General features: G+C 37.1%; 1 protein-coding gene across 2 annotated transcripts in view; it reads right to left on the bottom strand.

Moving 5' to 3' along the window:
• The window catches only part of TERF1 (telomeric repeat binding factor 1), a 30,404-nt gene extending 11,945 nt beyond the window's left edge, over positions 1–18,459 (bottom strand). The window contains exons 1-8 of one of the 2 annotated variants that reach the window (XM_010951313.3): positions 18,115–18,459; positions 13,760–13,855; positions 10,301–10,422; positions 8,758–8,844; positions 7,264–7,413; positions 6,461–6,570; positions 3,344–3,403; positions 1,758–1,846 (exon numbers count right to left, since the gene is read on the bottom strand). In XM_010951313.3, the coding sequence (XP_010949615.2) occupies positions 1,758–1,846; positions 3,344–3,403; positions 6,461–6,570; positions 7,264–7,413; positions 8,758–8,844; positions 10,301–10,422; positions 13,760–13,855; positions 18,115–18,421 (1,021 nt within the window). In that variant the 5' untranslated portion in view covers positions 18,422–18,459. The remainder of the gene's footprint in view (positions 1–1,757; positions 1,847–3,343; positions 3,404–6,460; positions 6,571–7,263; positions 7,414–8,757; positions 8,845–10,300; positions 10,423–13,759; positions 13,856–18,114) is intronic. The other variant, XM_074354848.1, reaches the window with a different exon arrangement.
• Between the last annotated feature and the right edge of the window lie 257 nt (positions 18,460–18,716).

The raw sequence follows: 18,716 nt of genomic DNA, 5'->3' as shown, positions 1-18,716 counted from the left end.
AAGATGTTTAAAAAACTTTTTTAAATGTTTAGCACAAACAAAACTGATATCCTCTATTAGTAAAAAGAGGATACCTGGGCACCATTTAAACAACTTGGAATTTTTTGGAACACATATGTATATATTACTAATATCTAACAAAAAGTTAAGAATGTACTAAAACTCACAAGATCTTCTAGGCTTATCTATAGTCACCGTCAAGACACTCTCCAATAAAATTATGGTCTTCATCAGTTTAACTATTGATCGTCAAGAATGCAGAAAGGTGTAGCTTCCATTTCTTTGAATTTTATATGATGAAATTACAAATGCAGGAAAATCTCCAAATTATTTTAGTTTAGAATTATGATTCCTAGCCGTTTTGCAGCTAGGAACTCCAACATGAAGCAAATATTTCTTTGAATTTAACTTTACTATCTTTAAAGAGAGGATGATGATAATATCTATGGGTATAAATGTTTTAGAACTGTAACTTACATATAATAGCTAACAGCAGCCATCAGCCATCAGCTATGAATAAATTTTTTCAATTATTATTTACTGCAGACCTACTACGAGCCTGTCATCAGATTGGTACATCTATTATTTTTATATTGATCAGTAAGTATTTAGATTTGAATCAATAAGCTTTAAAAATCCCTGCATTAGACACAGAATGAGTTCAATAGACATTTATTGAATGAATATATACTAAGGAGGAACTTATAATCAAATTATAATAGAAAATAATTAGGGACCACTTCTAAGATTTTTTTGTTTGGGTTATTGTTGCTTGTTTTTTAAATCCAGCCATGCCTTTTGTAAGGATAATAAATTATAAATGCAATGAGGAGGGTAGCCAGATTCTATATACAGTCAATCCTCATTATATTCATGGATTCTGGTATTTGCAAATTCACCTACTTGCTAAAAGCTGTAACTCAAAAATCAACACTTGCAGTGTTTTTGTGGTCACTGGTAGACATGCAGAGAGTGGCAAAAATTTGAGCTGAGTTACCCAACGTGCATGTTCCCAGCTGAGGTCAAACAAGGTGAAACTCTGCTTTCCTGTTTCAGCTCCCACCCTAGAAATAACTGTTCTTTTTACAGTCTACTTAGTGCTATATTTTTGTGCTTTTCTGGGGAAACTTTGCTGTTTAAAATGGCCCCCAAGTGTATTGTGGAAGTCCCCTCTAGTGTTCCTAAGTGCAAGAAGGCTATATACGAAGTTCCTTACAGAGAAAATGTGTTACATAAGCTTCATTCAGGCATGAGTTATAGTGGTGTTGGCCATGAGTTCAATGTTAATGAATCAACAACATATATTAAATAAAGTGTCTTTAAACAGAAACACATAAAACAAGGTTATGTATTGAATAGTTGATAAAAATGTAACCAGAGGCTCAAAAGAACCCAATCCAGTATTCCTCTGTAATTGTTCTGGATTCACTGATTAAGTGTTCATGATGACTTTACGGAACATTGCAAAAAATAAAAAGAATCAATTATATTTATGTTTCAGGTAAAGAACTAGCCTAAGTTGCCAAATAAAGTTAAGGTAAGCATGGCAAAAGCACGCTAAGCTAGGCAGTCAGAAGAGCTAACTTTCTAAATTGGTACCACCTCTAGTTAACTCTGTGAAGTCATGACATTTATTAATCTCTTTGTGCTTTTGTTTTCTGAAGTATGTCTGTGTGCTGTGGTGTGAGGTCAAGGGTTGGATTACTTTCAAGGACACATCAATTCTCCACTCCCAAAACTGTAATGAGTGTACTTACTCTGAAGAGTTTCCCCTCTTTCCTCTTTCTTATTAATATCTTGTTGTTGGCTTCCACGTTTCAACTTAGATAAGAGATTTTTGTGAGACCTAAATGAAACACGAAAGCTTGTCATTTGTTCTGCAGAGTAGAAAAGTTATGGAAAAAAGGTAGATGGTTTGTCTCCATCTCTGTCTAGGACCTCTTTCTACTTTGGCCTGCTTCCTTCGGTGCTCTCCTTGCATAGTGCCCACCTTAATCTCCGGCCTCTAAGATACTTGTTGTCAAGACTTCCCTCTCTCCCATCACTTATTTTCTCCATCTCATCTACTTAGAAATTAAGATTCTTTTGGTCTTCCAATCAGAGAAATCCTCAAATTCCTTTATAAATGATGGCAGGTATCACCTGTTTATCTTTACAGATTCCAAATAGGGCTTTTTTGAAAGGTTAAAATTGTTTGGACATACAGGATGTGGCAGAATTTTCTGACAACCTTGCAAACTTGGTATTATTTCCATTTTATAAAGAAGTAAACTGAAGTGAAAAAAGTAGCTCACCTAAGCTTAGGCAGCTATTTCATCACCACCGAAAACCTATACCTTTACTCCTACGAGCGCTCTATGCAACCTGCTGGTGCTTGCCCTCCCTCCCAAAGCTTGCTACTGCGTCCTCTGGAATGCCATTCTCAACCTCTTCACCTCTTCGCCTTGTCTAAAGTTTAGCTCTCCCCTGTGGACAGTACTTCTCTCTCTTGTGACCTCCTCAAGTAGAGATTAGCTTCATCTTCCACCTTCCATGAACCGCAGGGTCCCAGGGATGGTCGGGATGGCTCTCTATACTTTTCATTTCTTAATTTATGCCACTTTCAGGATCCTGTTTCCATAGAAATCTTAGCCTGTGAGGATTCATGCCACAGGAGTGTATCACCGTCTACCGTTCTCCAGAATCATTCACTATCCTTCCAAACACTTCCCACCATTCACAAATCTTTCTCTACCCCCAAGTACTGCCATTTCCATGAATTATTTCAGTGTTTTCATGGATAAACCATATAACAACCTGGCCTGTCAACTCATTTCCAGTGACCTCCTTCACACCAAGTCAGCCACCCCTTGCCATGGTTCATTTAGCATCCCAACTGCGCTACCCTCGGAAATCATTCAGGCAGACTTTTTGATCTCTGAACATGTTATACTGTCTGTCATAGCATTTCTAGTAAGCTATACTGTCTTTTAAGCAATCTGATGAGGTAAGAATTTGGGACATTCATCAGAAATGAAACCTCCATTCCCTTCCTGCCCCAGCATCATATACTTCTTTCTGACAGAGTGAGAGTTTACTAAATATCTCTTTAAGTTAAAGTACTCCCTCCACGTGTATTCTTTGTAGAAACGATGTGAAACCACCCAGGATCCCAGAGGCAGGTCTCCACTACGTGGTATTTCAAGACACATCAGGGTCTTAAAAATCTACTGAAATAAGGAGGACCCTGAGATATTCTTCACATCATACCATCTGCACGGCACTTTTTATAGCCTATCTAGATTTGCATGAATTGCTTCAGAGATTTTAAAAACAGAGAAAATAAAATGTCAATTTACTTCACCTCAATAAGGATACTGTATCCCCTGAGGATTCAGTTACCGCAGACTGTTTGTCACTAACACTTTAAAAGAAGAAAACATTTGTAAGAATGTAAATAAAAGAAACTTTTCATAAGATAGTACTTTCCATATGGTCAAGTCATATTTCAATTTATAAAAAGTATGTTTGGAAATAAACACCAGTAAAATTAGGACCTTTATAGTCCATTACAACATGGCTAATTTTTGCCCAGATGTGTTTACCAGAGTCATTAAATCAAGCTTCCCTAAACGTAAGTTCAGCAGAGTTAATGCTGCAACTGAGCATTCACAATGTCACTTTTTCAAAAACTCTCTTATGGATATTACTGTGAAATCAAATTTAATTTCTTGTCCTCCCCAGCAGTCTCCAACTGAACTTATAAAATTCTTCCCCTTTGTTATTGTTACAATAAGCTCCAACAAACACAGCACGACCATTTGCACCTCTATGCCTTCACTAGAACTATTCCTCTTTCCTGAAAAGACATTTTGTCTTCCATTCACTTGTAAAAAATCTTAACCATCCTTCAAGGCCAGCTCAATGGTGACACTTGGGTGAAGCTGTCCATTTCAACTTCTTAGCATTTGAGTCTATATAAACTTTAACAACAAATTATGTAATGTCTCCTACTGTTTCAAGTCTATAGTTTTTATTGCTTCAAATACTTTATAAACTTTATCAGAACAAAATATGTATTTCATCTAGTGTTGTTAACATGAGGGGTTTCATCTTTTCTAGCCATTTGTCTGACCTCAAAATCACACTTCCAACTCTTTCCTTCTTCACTTGCCTCCTACTGATTCTTTCCTTGAAACTGGTGAATTTGATGATTTGCCCTGATTCCCAGGCTGGTTTTGATATATGCTTGATTCTTGATCTTTACTTTGTCTCTAAGTTTTGGTTTTGTTCTCTGTGTCTAATGCAATGTTAGTTCTAATGTATGCCTGGTAATGAATTAGGCACCAAGAATACAGAGCTAATGAAGAACCTTCAAAGAATTCTCAATCTAGTGAGATATAAACAGGTAAACAGATATGTTACTATTCAAGATAAGTCCCTTCTAGAGGTATGACTCAGTGCTATGAGAGCACAGAAGTGACAGCTCTGATCAGAGAACTCAGTAAGACTTCTAGAGGTGATCTCTGAGCTGGACCTTGAATGGCAAGTGAGATCTTACCTTGAAGAGAATAGAAAGAAGAAAATTCAAAACTGAAGCAGAGTCAAGGCTTGAAAGAGCTCATAATATTTGAAAGTCAGAGAGAAGTTATATTGCTAGAAAGTGCCATGTATGTGGGCAGGAAGGGGTTAATACTTAGGGACAAAGTGTATATGAAAACAAAACCAGAAAGGAGCTAAGTAAGGCTCTGTAAGCCATGCAATACAATCTATTCATCAAGTAGGAAACAGAAAACCAATTATTAAGTTATTAAGCTGGGAACTGAGTTAAACAGATTTATTTTTATAGGAAGCTAACTCTGGAAGTCAAGTCAAAGACGGATTTGTGTGGTACAAAGCTAAGTAATAATCCAGGACACAGATGATAAGAATGCATTAAAGAGGCATTTCTGAGATGAAATTCCTAACACTTGGGGAGATAACTGGATGTGTGAGGTAAAGGAGAGCCAGGGTACACAGAGACACGTGAGAACGAGAGTTCTGTTTTTACACACCCTGATGGAACTGTGTACGTGTCTAGAAGGGCACTTGAAATAAGTGGGTAGTATTATATTAGAAGAGTACACAGGAAATATGCTCATTATCTACAAGAATCATGATAAGTTTGAATTCTATTTTATGTTAAAGCACTACTACACTGGGCACAAGGCTGGGCCACAGAACGTACTGGGTCTTAGTATTACTAAACTTTGATTTCCTAAACAACATGAAATAACTAAAAACTGAGCCAATATAAATGAAATCTCTACATCTCAAAATGGGTCTTAGAAATAAATAAGTCAATGAGAAATAAGACTTCAGTAGAGCCCTTGGGGAGATGAAGCAGTGAGGAGCAAGCAGATCAGGCTTTGATAGGCAGGGACAAGAACTGTACGGAGACTGATCTCAGTCCTGAAGTGTGACCAATACCATGTTCATTCAACTCAACCTCCAATCCCCACCTCTCAAAAAGTAGTTAAAATGAGGACTTGCAGCATTTAAGTCATGGAAGACTTAGAGTAATAATACATCCATTGCCAAATACATCCATCCAGAGACCATAAGGATTTGACTATTTGGTTTTGGTTTAAGGATGGATGAATAGAGGGAATGAACCACAGGTTCAAGAGATAATAACTTTATAATGTTTAAAATGGTAGAGTTTATCTTCTTCAACAGGGGTTAGTTTCTAAAGCTAAAGAAAAAGGTAAAAGTCAACCCTGTAAAATTTACCCTTGGCAATTCCTAAAGAAATAATTTTATTACAGTTTATTTTTTAAATTAATTTTGGGGGGAGGTAATTCGGTTTATTTATTTATTTTTAATGGAGGTACTGGGGATTGAACCTAGGACCCTGTGCTTACTAAGCATGCACTCTACCGCTGATCCTCCACCAAGAAATAATCAGGGAGACCGAACTCCTGTCTCTCAACATGTAGGACAGACACAGCCTGTTGCCCTCTGGCACTGGAGCAAGTCACAGTTTCTTCATTTCAGAACCAGATGAAGCAGTTAGCTTACCCTCAGAGAAGATGTATGAATATTTTAAAATATTAGAATAACCCTAATATATAAAAATATTAGAATAACCCTAATGTCCAGTAAAACAGTCACATGAGGGCATGTAGGATCTGAGAACTAAGGGGCACAGGAGTCACACTTTCAACCTCAACGCTGTTCCAGAGCATATGCTCCCTGAGAATGGTAAATATGACTACACTGTTTAAACAGTACTATTTTCTCTCTACTTTTGCTTAGCATATATAACAGAATTCGCATAAGCCATGAAGTAACTCTATAGTACTTCGAAATATCAAAATGTTAATCATCAGTAAGACAATATACCTACTACTCAAAAATTATTTTTATTAATAATGGCTCACTAGCATCACTTTGATATAGCTACTACATCCATATGACAAAAATATATTAACTCACAAACCTTTTTCCTATATCCAAATTAGCTTCAGTTTCCATTTCAACATCATCACCATTAGATTTATCTTGAGAAGTTGTTCTTGCTCTTTTACTTTCCACTACTTTTGCTGCAGCCTTAAAAAGGGGGGTTGTGGGAGAGGAAGAAATGCATTTAAGCCTTCTGGTTCTTTGACAGTCATAACCAAATATCTGTTCACAGGCCAATAAAGGGCAGTGCATTATTATTTCCCAGTAACTATGACATCACCATCAGCTGCGTACTTGGTTTATAAGCATCATGGAGAAGGGCTTTCCTTATAAACATATTTAATACACACAATGCTCTATAGGCAATTTTAAAATAAAATGTCACTTTAAAAAAAAACTCCAGGTATTTAAAAAATAAAACTACCTCAAATTAATCAATGCTCCACTATAACATATTAAGTTAAAACTTTCTGAGGCTAAGATAGGGTAAAATGTTATACAAAAAAAATTTTAACTGTCCTTCAGTCCAATTTGACTTTTCTCAAAAATACGCTAAAAACTTCTTTTAAATTTAATTAAATTAAAACGGATTATTTCTTTTCATTTATTTCCTATTTTGGTAAGTTTTCCCCTCAACTTTTCATTTTGAAAAATTAAAATATTACAAAGATCACCAATAAATCCTTTAGATTCACTATTTTTAACGTTTTGCCACATTCTTCTATAAAATCACTAAATAAAATTCTGATTAGTTTTTAAGGATTTCTATTTCAAGCATTCTCCTTTCTTATAACAGTTTCTCCTAAGTCTACGTTTAGAATCTCTCTGAAATATGCATACCTTCATTAGAAAGGTGGATGATTTTTCATTTAGCACATAATTCACATAACTCTTAATTTTCTCCATCATGTGGTTGTAGCTGAAGTGTTGAAAAAAGGAATGGAATGTATCTTTCTGAGAGATTATCATAAGCAGTTTCCTTTTTAAAGGCTAAAGAAAACAGAAGAAACATATTAATGCATAAATCAGTATTAGTGAGATATTTTGCACTCCCTTTTTTGTACAGTCAGCCTTCTGTATCCTGGATTTCAAATCTTGGGATTCAACCAACTGCAGTTCAAAAATATTTGGGAAGAAAAAATTCCAGGAGGTTCCAAAAAGCAAAACTTGAATTTGCCACATGGTGGCAATTATTTAGATAGCATTTACATTGTACTAGGTATTGTAAGCAATCTAGAGATGATTTAAAGTATAGGAGAAGATGTGTATAGGTTATATGCAAATACTATACCATTTCATATAAGGAACTTGAGCATCCTTGGATTTTTGGTATCCGAGGGTAGTCCTAGAATCAACCCCTGGCAGACACCATGGGACAACTGTACTGTCTTTTAGTACGAGAATAAAGCAGCCTGCTCAGCTCCTTATCTCTCTCCCAGCCCAGCTTGAAATTGTCCAGTTAACCAACAAACTGGCCAAAACCAAAAAACTGTTATAATCAATATAAAATGTATTAATGATATATTTTACCACTTTTTTCTTTCTTTTTTCTTTTTGCAGTAAGTCTTTGGAATCTGGTGTGTATTTTACACTTAAAGTACATCTCAGTTTGGACTAGCTGTGCTTTAAATGCCCAACAATTATGTATAGCTAGTGGCTACCATATATTAACTTCAATCTCCCGTCCCACTTAGCCTTAATATATGGCAAATGTCTTGCAGGGGAAACTTTTGTTTATGGCAGGCTCCCTGCTCTCCCTCCTCATAAAGGGACTTGATCTCTTAAGATCTGTGCAACTCCGGGAGATTTCCCTACCTTTCCACCCCAGCTTCCTGCGCTGCCCCAGTATTCAGCAAATGTTTTGTTGGGAAAAGTCAAGCATGTGTTTTCAGTTCCTCTAGTTTCTCATCCTCCAAGCTAGTCCCAAGGAAACCACCAGAAGCTTTCCTTGTTTCTCTTACCCCAGTAAAACTCCTGCCTGGAGTACACCAGATCCTCAGCCTTACCAGCAAATGAGCCCAGGGAAGAAAAGAGCTGCAAATCATCAGTTTACCAATACTTTTTTATGTTGGTTGTCGAGAATAACGATGTTTTTGGATATATTGGGTTAAATGGTACTAAAATTAGTTTTATTTGTTTCTTTTTACTCTTTTAATGTGGCTCCTGGAAAATTTAAAATCACATATGTGACTGGCATTGTATTTCTATTGGACAGTACTCCTCTATACTACTTAAAAGAGAAAGCATTTCTTTTCTCCTCCAATGTTCTCTCTTTCAATTTTCTTTATTCCATATAAATGGCTCTAAAATTCTGATTCTAATTTAAATAATTACCGTACAAGTATTTGGGTCACCAAATATTCTTTCAAAGACTTCTTCTGCTTCCTTAAAATTTCCATTTTCCATGCAAACAGCTATAGCCTAAAAGATAGGATGACAAATACATACTTTAGATTGCTTTTGAAAATATCCAATAATTGTTTAACATGGAAATAACCCTGGACTACTTCATTTAAAATATTACTTTGCAATTTAATTTTGACTTGACAAATGATATAAAATACTTTTCAAAGATAAAATAACTATTGTTTGAAATGATACGAAAATTTTTCATTGGCCCCTCGAATATTTACTAATAAATGCCCAGCATTCTATCTCTTTGTAATTTAGGCCAAATTAAACACTAGTGTTAACAAATAAATTAGGAGCTATACCATGTACATTGAGGGCCCACCAAAATACTAATTTTGAGCAAAAGGGAAATGAGAGAGGAGGCAGACTGACAGCACTTATGATGATTAGAATATACAAAATTTGCTACTTAGGATCCCAGGAAAATTTCTAGTAGAAAGCCAGGAAGCCAGATGCTTTTGAATAATCATTTTATAAACTGGACTTTTTGATACCATATGTGGTAAGATACAGGACCACCATTACCATGTGGGTAGCTCTGTAAACCTGGGCAAGCTATTTAACCTCTTGGTGCCTCAGTTTCTTATCAATGGTGAAAATAATAGTACTATTTCCTAGGGTAGTGTGAGAATTAAAGAGTTATATATGAAAGTGCTTAGAACAGTATCTGGCAAATAGAAAGCAACATATCATTACATGTTTGCTATGTGTTTTTATGGTAACCCCACTCAATTTTATATGAGCACATTTTCACAAGGGCTGCTTCCCCTAGAGTTCCAAAAGACTGGGATAACATGACAAATCTCTGCCTGGGCTGAAGTTCTTAATAGAAGCAGTCATTTTTCTGACCATTTTCTTCAGGTCTTAATTCTACCTGATAGTCACCACACTATCAATAATTAATTCTTGAGAAGGTGGAATGCTACCTGGACTTTTTTCTCCTACTCAACCATGACATTTTTTTGAAAAATCAGGAAAAGTTTATTTAACTATGAAAATCCTGGGTATTTGCTTTGCCTGTTAGCAAAACATACCATCCCTGTTATTATTCCTTTGAATGACTTTCCTTAGCTTCTCACTCTTTATTAAGTCTACTAAATTCTCTCTATACAGTTAAAATTTAACAATCTCTTAATCACAAAATTCCATTCATTCACCATTTGATAATCTTTAAATGGGAAAGCACAAACTGGTTTTTGAAAGCTGTTTGGTGATCATAAATTAGATTCGATGTATTTTCCAAAGTGGGGGCAATATGCACATAGGTAGCAAACATTAAGTCTCAGCTTTCAGATTACATGTCAAGACTATAAACCAAAGGTCAAATTTCTAAAGAGAATGATTATATTAAATTTTACCATAGGTTTACCATCCCACTTCTATTAAGTGGCTCTTAATTTCTTTAAATGTTATGTTTGTATTTTCTAGCAAAGTAATAATTATAAATACAAAGTGATACTCATACCTGAATTTTAATTAAATTCTGTATTTCTTCATGAAGCTTGTCATGTTCCTTTTCAATTGAAGCCCAAATCATCAGGGCTGATTCCAAGGGTGTAATTCGTTCATCAATTTCAAATTGTGCATCTTTCAAAAAAAAGAAAAAAAGTAACTTAGAAAGCTACAGAGAACCTTACAGTGTTAAGTTTTTATAAATACATTTCTTTAAATATTGACTGAGTGTATACTATGGGCCAGGCACTACTCTTGCATATACCAGTTTAGGGAAGTGACTTAATTTGTCATGTTAATTTCCTCATTAAAATCAACTTAAAAAAAAAGAAAAAGCTACATAAGTCCACAAAACATCTGAAGCTTTTCTCTACTAAAATCCTGATTTTAAGAGCTGAAATAAGCTAACTTTACATAAGGTGTCACAGTAAGAGAATTCTTAAGTGATTTTTAAAGTTTAACTGCAATATAACAAACCTCAAGACAGAGCATGAAATTAGTTTACTGAAATTGGATTTTACCATATACTAATTGAAATCTTTGTTATGTATTTTCTAGATATTTGAAACAGGATCATTTGAGAAGTTATTTCTCTCCCAATACTCTTCCAATCACCATGGCTTCAAACCTAAGAAGTCACTGTTTTACTCTTTCCTCTTTGTCATCATCATATCCAATCTGTTGCAATATATTGTATAGTGGTTTTAAAACTTGACTTTGGAGTTTATTCCAGACTTCATCGTGTATTATCTGTGTGGTGCTGAAAGTTATTTCACCTTTCTAAGCCTCAGTTTTTTCACTTATAAAATGCTGACAATAAATATGTGAATATTTAGTGAGAAAATTGTACTACTGTTAAACTTTCTTAAAACAGAATTTTCATCAGGTTATTCTAAGCAAAGACTGACAGTAGCTGTTAACTACTTAGTAAATTACATACAAACATCTCAATCTGACATTCAGCACCTTCACTATGTATGTCTTGCATCTATAATCTCTAATCCATTCATTCAACAAGTATTAAGCATTCATTATGTGTAGGCAGTTGCCTAAAAACTGAGGATACCTCAGTGAATCAAACAAAGTTTCTACTCTTATTATGTTCACAATGATAATGCAGGACAGGTAATAAACATATAAATAAATAACTTCAGAGTAACAAGAGCTAAAAAGAATAAAAAAGGCATTAGGAACAAGGAATAATGGGAGAGGAGTAGGCTCTTTTAGAAAAGGCCTCTCTGAGAAAGTGATACTAGAGTGAAGATCAGCATAAAACTCATTTCAATACTCATCATTCCTAATAAGTCTGTGACTGACATTATCTAACTCTTCTCACTCATCTGCCTTCGCTATAAAAGTCATAGCGTAGACTTTCACTTTCCAGTAGGATGTAGGATACTGCAGCAGGACAACACTCACTAAAACCAGAAAAAAATTGGGATAAATTACAATCATGTCACTAAAGACATGTGACAGCTGTGTAAGCACTGAGAATTAGATGAGCTACATTCCAGAGAGAGTCCTTCTCAGGCAAGCTGATGATTTGCAGCTCTTTTCTCCCCTGGGCTCATTTGCTGGTAAGGCTGAGGATCTGGTGTACTCCAGGCAGGAGTTTTACTGGGGTAAGAGAAACAAGGAAAGCTTCTGGTGGTTTCCTTGGGACTAGCTTGGTGGATGGGAAACTAGAGGAACTGAAAACACATGCTTGACTTTTCCCAACAAAACATTTGCTGAATACTGGGGCAGCACAGGAAGCTGGGGTGGAAAGGTAGGGAAATCTCCCGGAGTTGCACAGATCTTAAGAGATCAAGTCCCTTTATGAGGAGGAAGAGCAGAGAGCCTGCCATAAACAAAAGTTTCCCCTGCAAGACATTTGCCATATATTAAGGCTAAGTGGGACGGGAGATTGAAGTTAATATATGGTAGCCACTAGCTATACATAATTATTGGGCAGTTAAAGCACAGCTAGTCCAAACTGAGATGTACTTTAAGTGTAAAATACAAAACAGATTTCAAAGACCTACTGAAAAAGAAAAGTGGTAAGATATCTCATTAGCATGTTTTATACTGATTATACGTTGACATATATTTTAGAAATATTGGATTAAATAAGATATTGCTAAAATTAATCCCACCAATTTGTTTCTACTTTATTTAACATAGCTATTAGAAAAGTTTTGACCATGTATGTGGGTCACATTATATTTCTATTAGGCAGTGCGGCTATACAGCAATCACTAAAAGAAAAGAAGTGCAAAAGGGTTACATATAGCTGAAAATCCAATATATGACTTAAAAAGAAACTTTAAATGCTGCCACACTTGAGTCCATTATAGTGAAATATATTGATTCTTGATCACTGACTTTGGCCTATTACATCTAAGATGTACCCAAAAGAGGATCCCGGTGAATTCCAAGACTAAACAATGGTATCACACACAAAATAGGGATTTTTTTCCACCTTTTTGGGGGGAAGAAAGGTTGTTGGAGGGAGAAACGAAGATATGCTGAACAACTGCTATATGCAAAGTCCAGCTGAGCACCTTTAGAATATTTTGTTACATTTACAAAACAACTCTGTTAACCATGTTAACTTATGGACTGCATGGTCAGGAATTCTCTGCATCTACATCAGCCTGTTTTCTTCAGCCACTAGCCCAGCCTGCCTATCTACTGTCTCCCCAATATCTCTCTGCCTCTAGTCTTAATTCACTTATGGTCCTGGCACCAATGCCAGACCTAACCTCATCCCCACAACAAAGCACACAACATGAGCCAGAGCCAGATTAGTTAAGGCCATGAGAGTGGTACTAATACACTGGGATTTTATGTAACGCAACATGTTTATATGTAAATGGTTTTGTATAATTATTGCCTACCACTGGAGACTATTGGGAAAGCATTTTGTAAATTGTAAGAAACAATATGTAATTATTTGCATCAAAAGGTCCTTTAAATGACCATGTTGTAAATATCAGCCATTACTGATAAACTGAACCAGGCTTGGCCATTGCAATCTAAAATAAACTATGGGGACAAAGGAGAAAGCTATTTTAACTATAAATCACATTCTGTTATTGAGTAAGTCCTGAAATCAAGCTCAAATAAGAGGTTTCAAGTATCACAGTTGCCAGTAAAAAACAGTGTTATGTATGATAGTAACAAGAGTCATCACAAAGTTACCATCCAGGCAAATTCAGTGATATCTTTAAGACAGAGTCCATGGAGCATGGTTCCCCAATAAGCATCACAATCACCTGGGAACTTACTTGAAAGATAAAAACACATATTTACCGATACACAACAAGGTCCTACTGTATAGCACAGGGAACTATATTTAATACCTTGTAACAGCCTGTAATGAAAAAGAATATGAAAAGTAATATATATGTATAACTATTACTATGCCATACACCAGAAATTAACACATTGTAAACTGACTATTCTTCAATTAAAAAAAAAACATATTTACCAAGGGCTTTTCCTGCTGAAATTCTTGTCAAAAATTGACATATGTATATAGTTTTCAGTTGATAAGCTGTTAGACTGGACAGTCCATGAATAATAGCTGAAAGTGAAAAAGTCATTTTTATTAAAACATAAAAACAAAACAGAACACCAAACTTGACCCAGCAGTGCCTCTGTGTGGTTTACTGAGTAATAGGCTATAAATCTCACCCAAAGACTATTACAAATTTAGAGATGTATGCTTTACTTATAGACAATTTTTAAGGAATCAGAAAAAAGAGTAACAATGAACACTTTTCTTTCAAAATAAAACTGAGGTTTCATATGCAGAATAATACCTATTTAAAACCACATACTTTCCAAGAAAAAGATATAGCTCAAGTGGTAGAGTGTATGCTTAGCATGCAGGAAGACCTGGGTTCAGTTCCCAGTACCTCCATTAAGAAAAAAAATTAAATAAATAAACCTATTTACCTGCCCCCCGAAAAAAAACAACACCTAAAAAACAAAACCAAAAACTACATACTTTCACAAGTAGCATTAAGTATTACAAGTATCAAAGTAAGCATCACAAGTAACAAAGAGGAAGATTTAGATCCAAATTATAAAATGTGTCAAATCATCGGTTGGAACCTAATTTTATACCTTAAAATGCCTAATATTATAGGAAACATATTAATTCTTTCAAGGTTTCAGTGAGTTTTAGTTTTAGTTCAGTCCGTTCAGTTTACAAAGCTTTTAAAAACATATTAATATTAATCTCCCCAATATTTGAATGCCCACCCAGACGTTATGCTAGGCAGTGAGTATGTACAATGATGAGTAAACCATAATCCTGGTCTTCAATGGGTTTATCATGTAGCAATAAAAGACAAATGACTGAACAACTAAAGCAAAATTGTGGAGAAAACTGAAAAAGACAAGTACAAAATGCTATGAACGCATATTACAAAGAAATCTTAGAATGTATTTCAGTAGCTGATTAGAGGGAGCAGATACCAGGAAAGGTTTCTCTGAGGAAATAAAGTCTGAGAAGGCACAAATTAAAGTTATTCGTGACTAATTAAAATGTTAATGCGTCATAAAGGATAAGTGCGGTAAAGGAGCAAAACAAAAGAAAGATCTAATCTAGTCAAGGGAAGAAAGTCCAGATCCCTTCTGTCTTCACTTCTCTTTATCTTAAGTGTGTCTACTATGCATTCACTACAGATACCCCACAAACCATTGACCTTCTGTTCTTTGTACCCGTTAGGCAAAAAACAAAACAAAAACTATGAAAATCTACCCTGGTTGAAACTGGTTATCTGCTTTTTCCATACCTGTAACCAAACACTGCTGACAAAAACACATGAGGGAGGAGCTGATGACCAGCAACAACTACACTTAAGCACTTTAACACCAGGCACTATTGTAAGCACTTTATACCAGGGGTTTTCTTCCCCCTCCCTTTTTTTTTACCAGTAGTTTTCAATTGGGGGTGATTTGTCCCCTAGGGACGATATCTAGAGACATTTTTTAATTGTCATAAGTGGAAAGGGGAAGGAGTGGGTGCTACTGACACCTAGTGGTTGCGATCAGGGATCCTATAATGCACAGGAGAATCTCTACCCCTGCACCGCCCCCCTGCTCCCCATCCCCAGCATACCCAGAACAAAGGATGATGTGGTACAAAACGTCAACAGGCTGAGACTAAGAGACTCTGCTTTATATACATTAGTCCATTTGCTTCTCTCAACAGCCCTTTAGGGTAGATATTATTATTACTATCATTTTACAGATGGAAATTGTGGTACCAAGGAAACGGTGGTGGTACCAAGTACTTGCTTCAAGTATCATGGCTATAAACTAGCAGAGCCAGGGATCAAACTCAATTCACTCGGGAGCTGCATACTCTTTGTTGTGTATTTTTACAATCTTGAAAACTGTAGTAAATGGAACTCTACAGAAGAGTTCATAAAAGTAAGTCCTTTCAGTCAAAAATGGAATGCAGATGTAAATCAACTATACTTCAATTTTTAAAAAAATGGAATATTGAGACAACACTATGTTCACAATTTGTATATCTGTCACTGATTTAGCAATGCAAATTGAAAACTAGTTTACTCTTTCTGGGTTTCTGTGCCTTTAATCCTAAAGTAATGGAGGTGCCTAGATTATTTCTTGGGTCTTGGGCTAGAACCTTGAAAGGCGTCTTTATTTATTTTTTCTTAAATGAACTTTACTTTTTAGAATGGTTTTAAATTCACAGAATGTAGTGAAGAAAGACAGTGGAAGTCCCATATACCCTCTACCAAATTCCCCCTATTATTGGCATCTTATATTAGTATTTGATACAGTAATTAACCAATATTGATACATCATTAACTAGAGTCCATGCTTTATTCAGATTTCCTTAGCTTTTACTTAACATCTTTTTTCTGCTGCAGGATTCCATCCAAGGTACCACATTACATTTAGCTGTCATGTCTCTTTAGGGATCTCTTGGCTGTAAGTTTCTCAGACTTTCCCTTGGTTTCGATGACCTTGACAGTTTTGAGATATTCTGTAGAATGTACCTCTCTATTGGGCTTTGTCTGAAGTTTTTCTCATGATTAGACTAGAATTACAGGGTATCGGGAAGAAGATCACAGGGGTAAAGTTCCATTTTCATCACATTATATCAAGTGTACAAGCTACCAACTATCACTGCTGACGATGACCTTGATTACCTAGGTGAGGTAGTGTTTGTCAGGTTTCTCTACCATAAAGTTATTCTTTCTCTCCCTTTCTACACTACACTCTTCAGAAGAAAAGTCACTTTGCACAGCCTATACTTAAGGAATGGTGATTTATGCCCCATCTCCTTGAGGACAGAGGAATTCTTCTGTATAGATTTGTCTCTTCTCCCACTCATGTATTTATTCTGCCATTTATTTACATCAGTATGGGCTTACAGATACTGTATACTTTGGATTATAATCCAACACTACTGTTGACTCCTGAACAATGTGTGAGTTAGGGGCCCTGACTCTCTGAGCAGTTGAAAATACCTGTGTAACTTTATAGCCGGCCTTAACCAACCACAGATCATGTAGTACTGTAGTATACTATGCAAACAAAATAAAACAAAACTGGCACGTAAGTGGACAGGTACAGTTCAAACCTGTTGTTTAAGGGTTAACTGTACTTTACTTTCTTGCTTGAGTTATTTCAGCTTTGGCCACTGGGAGTTCTTGTAATTGGCTCTTGTGTCCCCTTGGGCCCCCTTCTTTGTGGGAGTTTTTGTTTGGGAGTCTTGTTTGGCTTTGTTTCTAGCACTTCCTTACTTTCTGTCACAGACACTCCAGGTTCAACTTGCATATTTCCTGTCCCAGTCCTAGAATCAGGCAATTTCTCTGGAGAATGGTATTAGAAACCAAGACCTGGGTACTAAGTGTAGCAGTTGCTACTAGGGTTACATTGCTTCAGTCCCCTTTCATCTGAGAGAACAAGGAAATACATCATTACCTCCTTCCCAAACAGGACTTTTTAAAAATTCTAATTATGGTGAACTGGCTTCATTCCAGGATTTAACTTTCTAATTAATGTTAATTAACCACGGCTGTAATGTTATCCGGACACAGAGGAACGGTTCTTGAATTGGATGATAAGGCATGGGTCTAGAACAACCTTTTTCACCTACCTATCAATACTTTAGGTTCCTTAACTAGTTCACTCCTCTATAAACTGAGATTACTTTTGTAACTCATGGGATAACCGTGAAGAAATGTGTCAATATGGTTTTCTGAAGTATTTAATTTCCCATTAAACACTAGCTTTGGGGCTGCACTCACCTGCAATAGTTGGGTGCCAACTAAACAAATACTAGAGCATCATTCAAAAAAGCCAGCTAGTCTCTACGCGTCAATGTCTTCGTCCATCGTTTACAAGCTGCCTTGTTTAGGCGGATTTCACCGTCGGTTGCCTCTATTATGAAGCCTATACTGATTTAAACAGCTCACAAATTCATAGAAAACACTGAAGCCTAGGTCACAGTGACTTGCTAAATAAATGCCATTGCAGGAATAACTCAGTACAAAAAAAAATACATGCGCCAAAGAAAAGGAGTTGGACACTAGCTTAGGTGCAATTTTATACATTTTCCACTCATTTAACCCTCTAGCAACTCTAGCCGGGGGTCTTATTCTCATTTTACCGTTACCGGAGAAAAACTGGGAATCTGAGCAAAACGAGGAGCTGCTAAGAGGCCGACGCGGAATTCGAACTAACGTTCAACTCGGAGCCTGGAGCCCTCGCTCCGGCGCCCGAGGAGCCCCGACACCCCTACCCCCAGGAGGACAGCGCGGCAAACAGACCCCTGGGCCCGCGCCTGGCACTCACCCTCGGCGCTGTCGCGGGTCCGGTGGAAGTCGTCGGAGCGGCCGTCACGGAAGGCCCGGCAAAGAGAGAGGCAGAGGAAATCGAGCATCCAGCCAGCAGCTACCGCCTCGGCCTCAGCCACCAGGCCCGAGTCCTCCTCTTCCTCTGGGGCCTCCAACTGCACCTGGCATTCGAGCAGTTCCTGGCACTCAAACTGTTCCTGATTCTCTTTCGCCGTTTCCACCGTCCGCTCCTCCGAGGGGCCCGCGTCCTCCCCGTCAGCACGCCCTCGCGGGCTCGGAGCCGCTGAGGCTGCGTCCTCCGCCATGTTAAATCGCTCGCGCGGCTTCTGCCGTTTCCGGCGCCGGGAGACGATTGGCTTGTGCTGGAGGTCGCGGGGCGGAGCCGCCGAGGGTCGCTTCCGCCTGCGGGAAACCACCAATCACACCGCTGAGATGGGCGAGGGAGTCGAGCCTGGCTTCTGATTGGCCGAGACCTGCTCCCGCCTCTGGACCTTGAATTACCCGCGGCTCTAGGGCGCCACTTTGTTGGTAAACTGAACAAGTTCTAACTGTGCTGGGAAAGAGGGTAGGAGCTGAGAGGGCTGCTTTATCCTCGTGCTA

Source organism: Camelus bactrianus, chromosome 29 (assembly GCF_048773025.1).
Source record: "Camelus bactrianus isolate YW-2024 breed Bactrian camel chromosome 29, ASM4877302v1, whole genome shotgun sequence".
Lineage (NCBI taxonomy): Eukaryota > Metazoa > Chordata > Mammalia > Artiodactyla > Camelidae > Camelus > Camelus bactrianus.
This window is presented reverse-complemented; position numbering and strand designations above follow the sequence as displayed.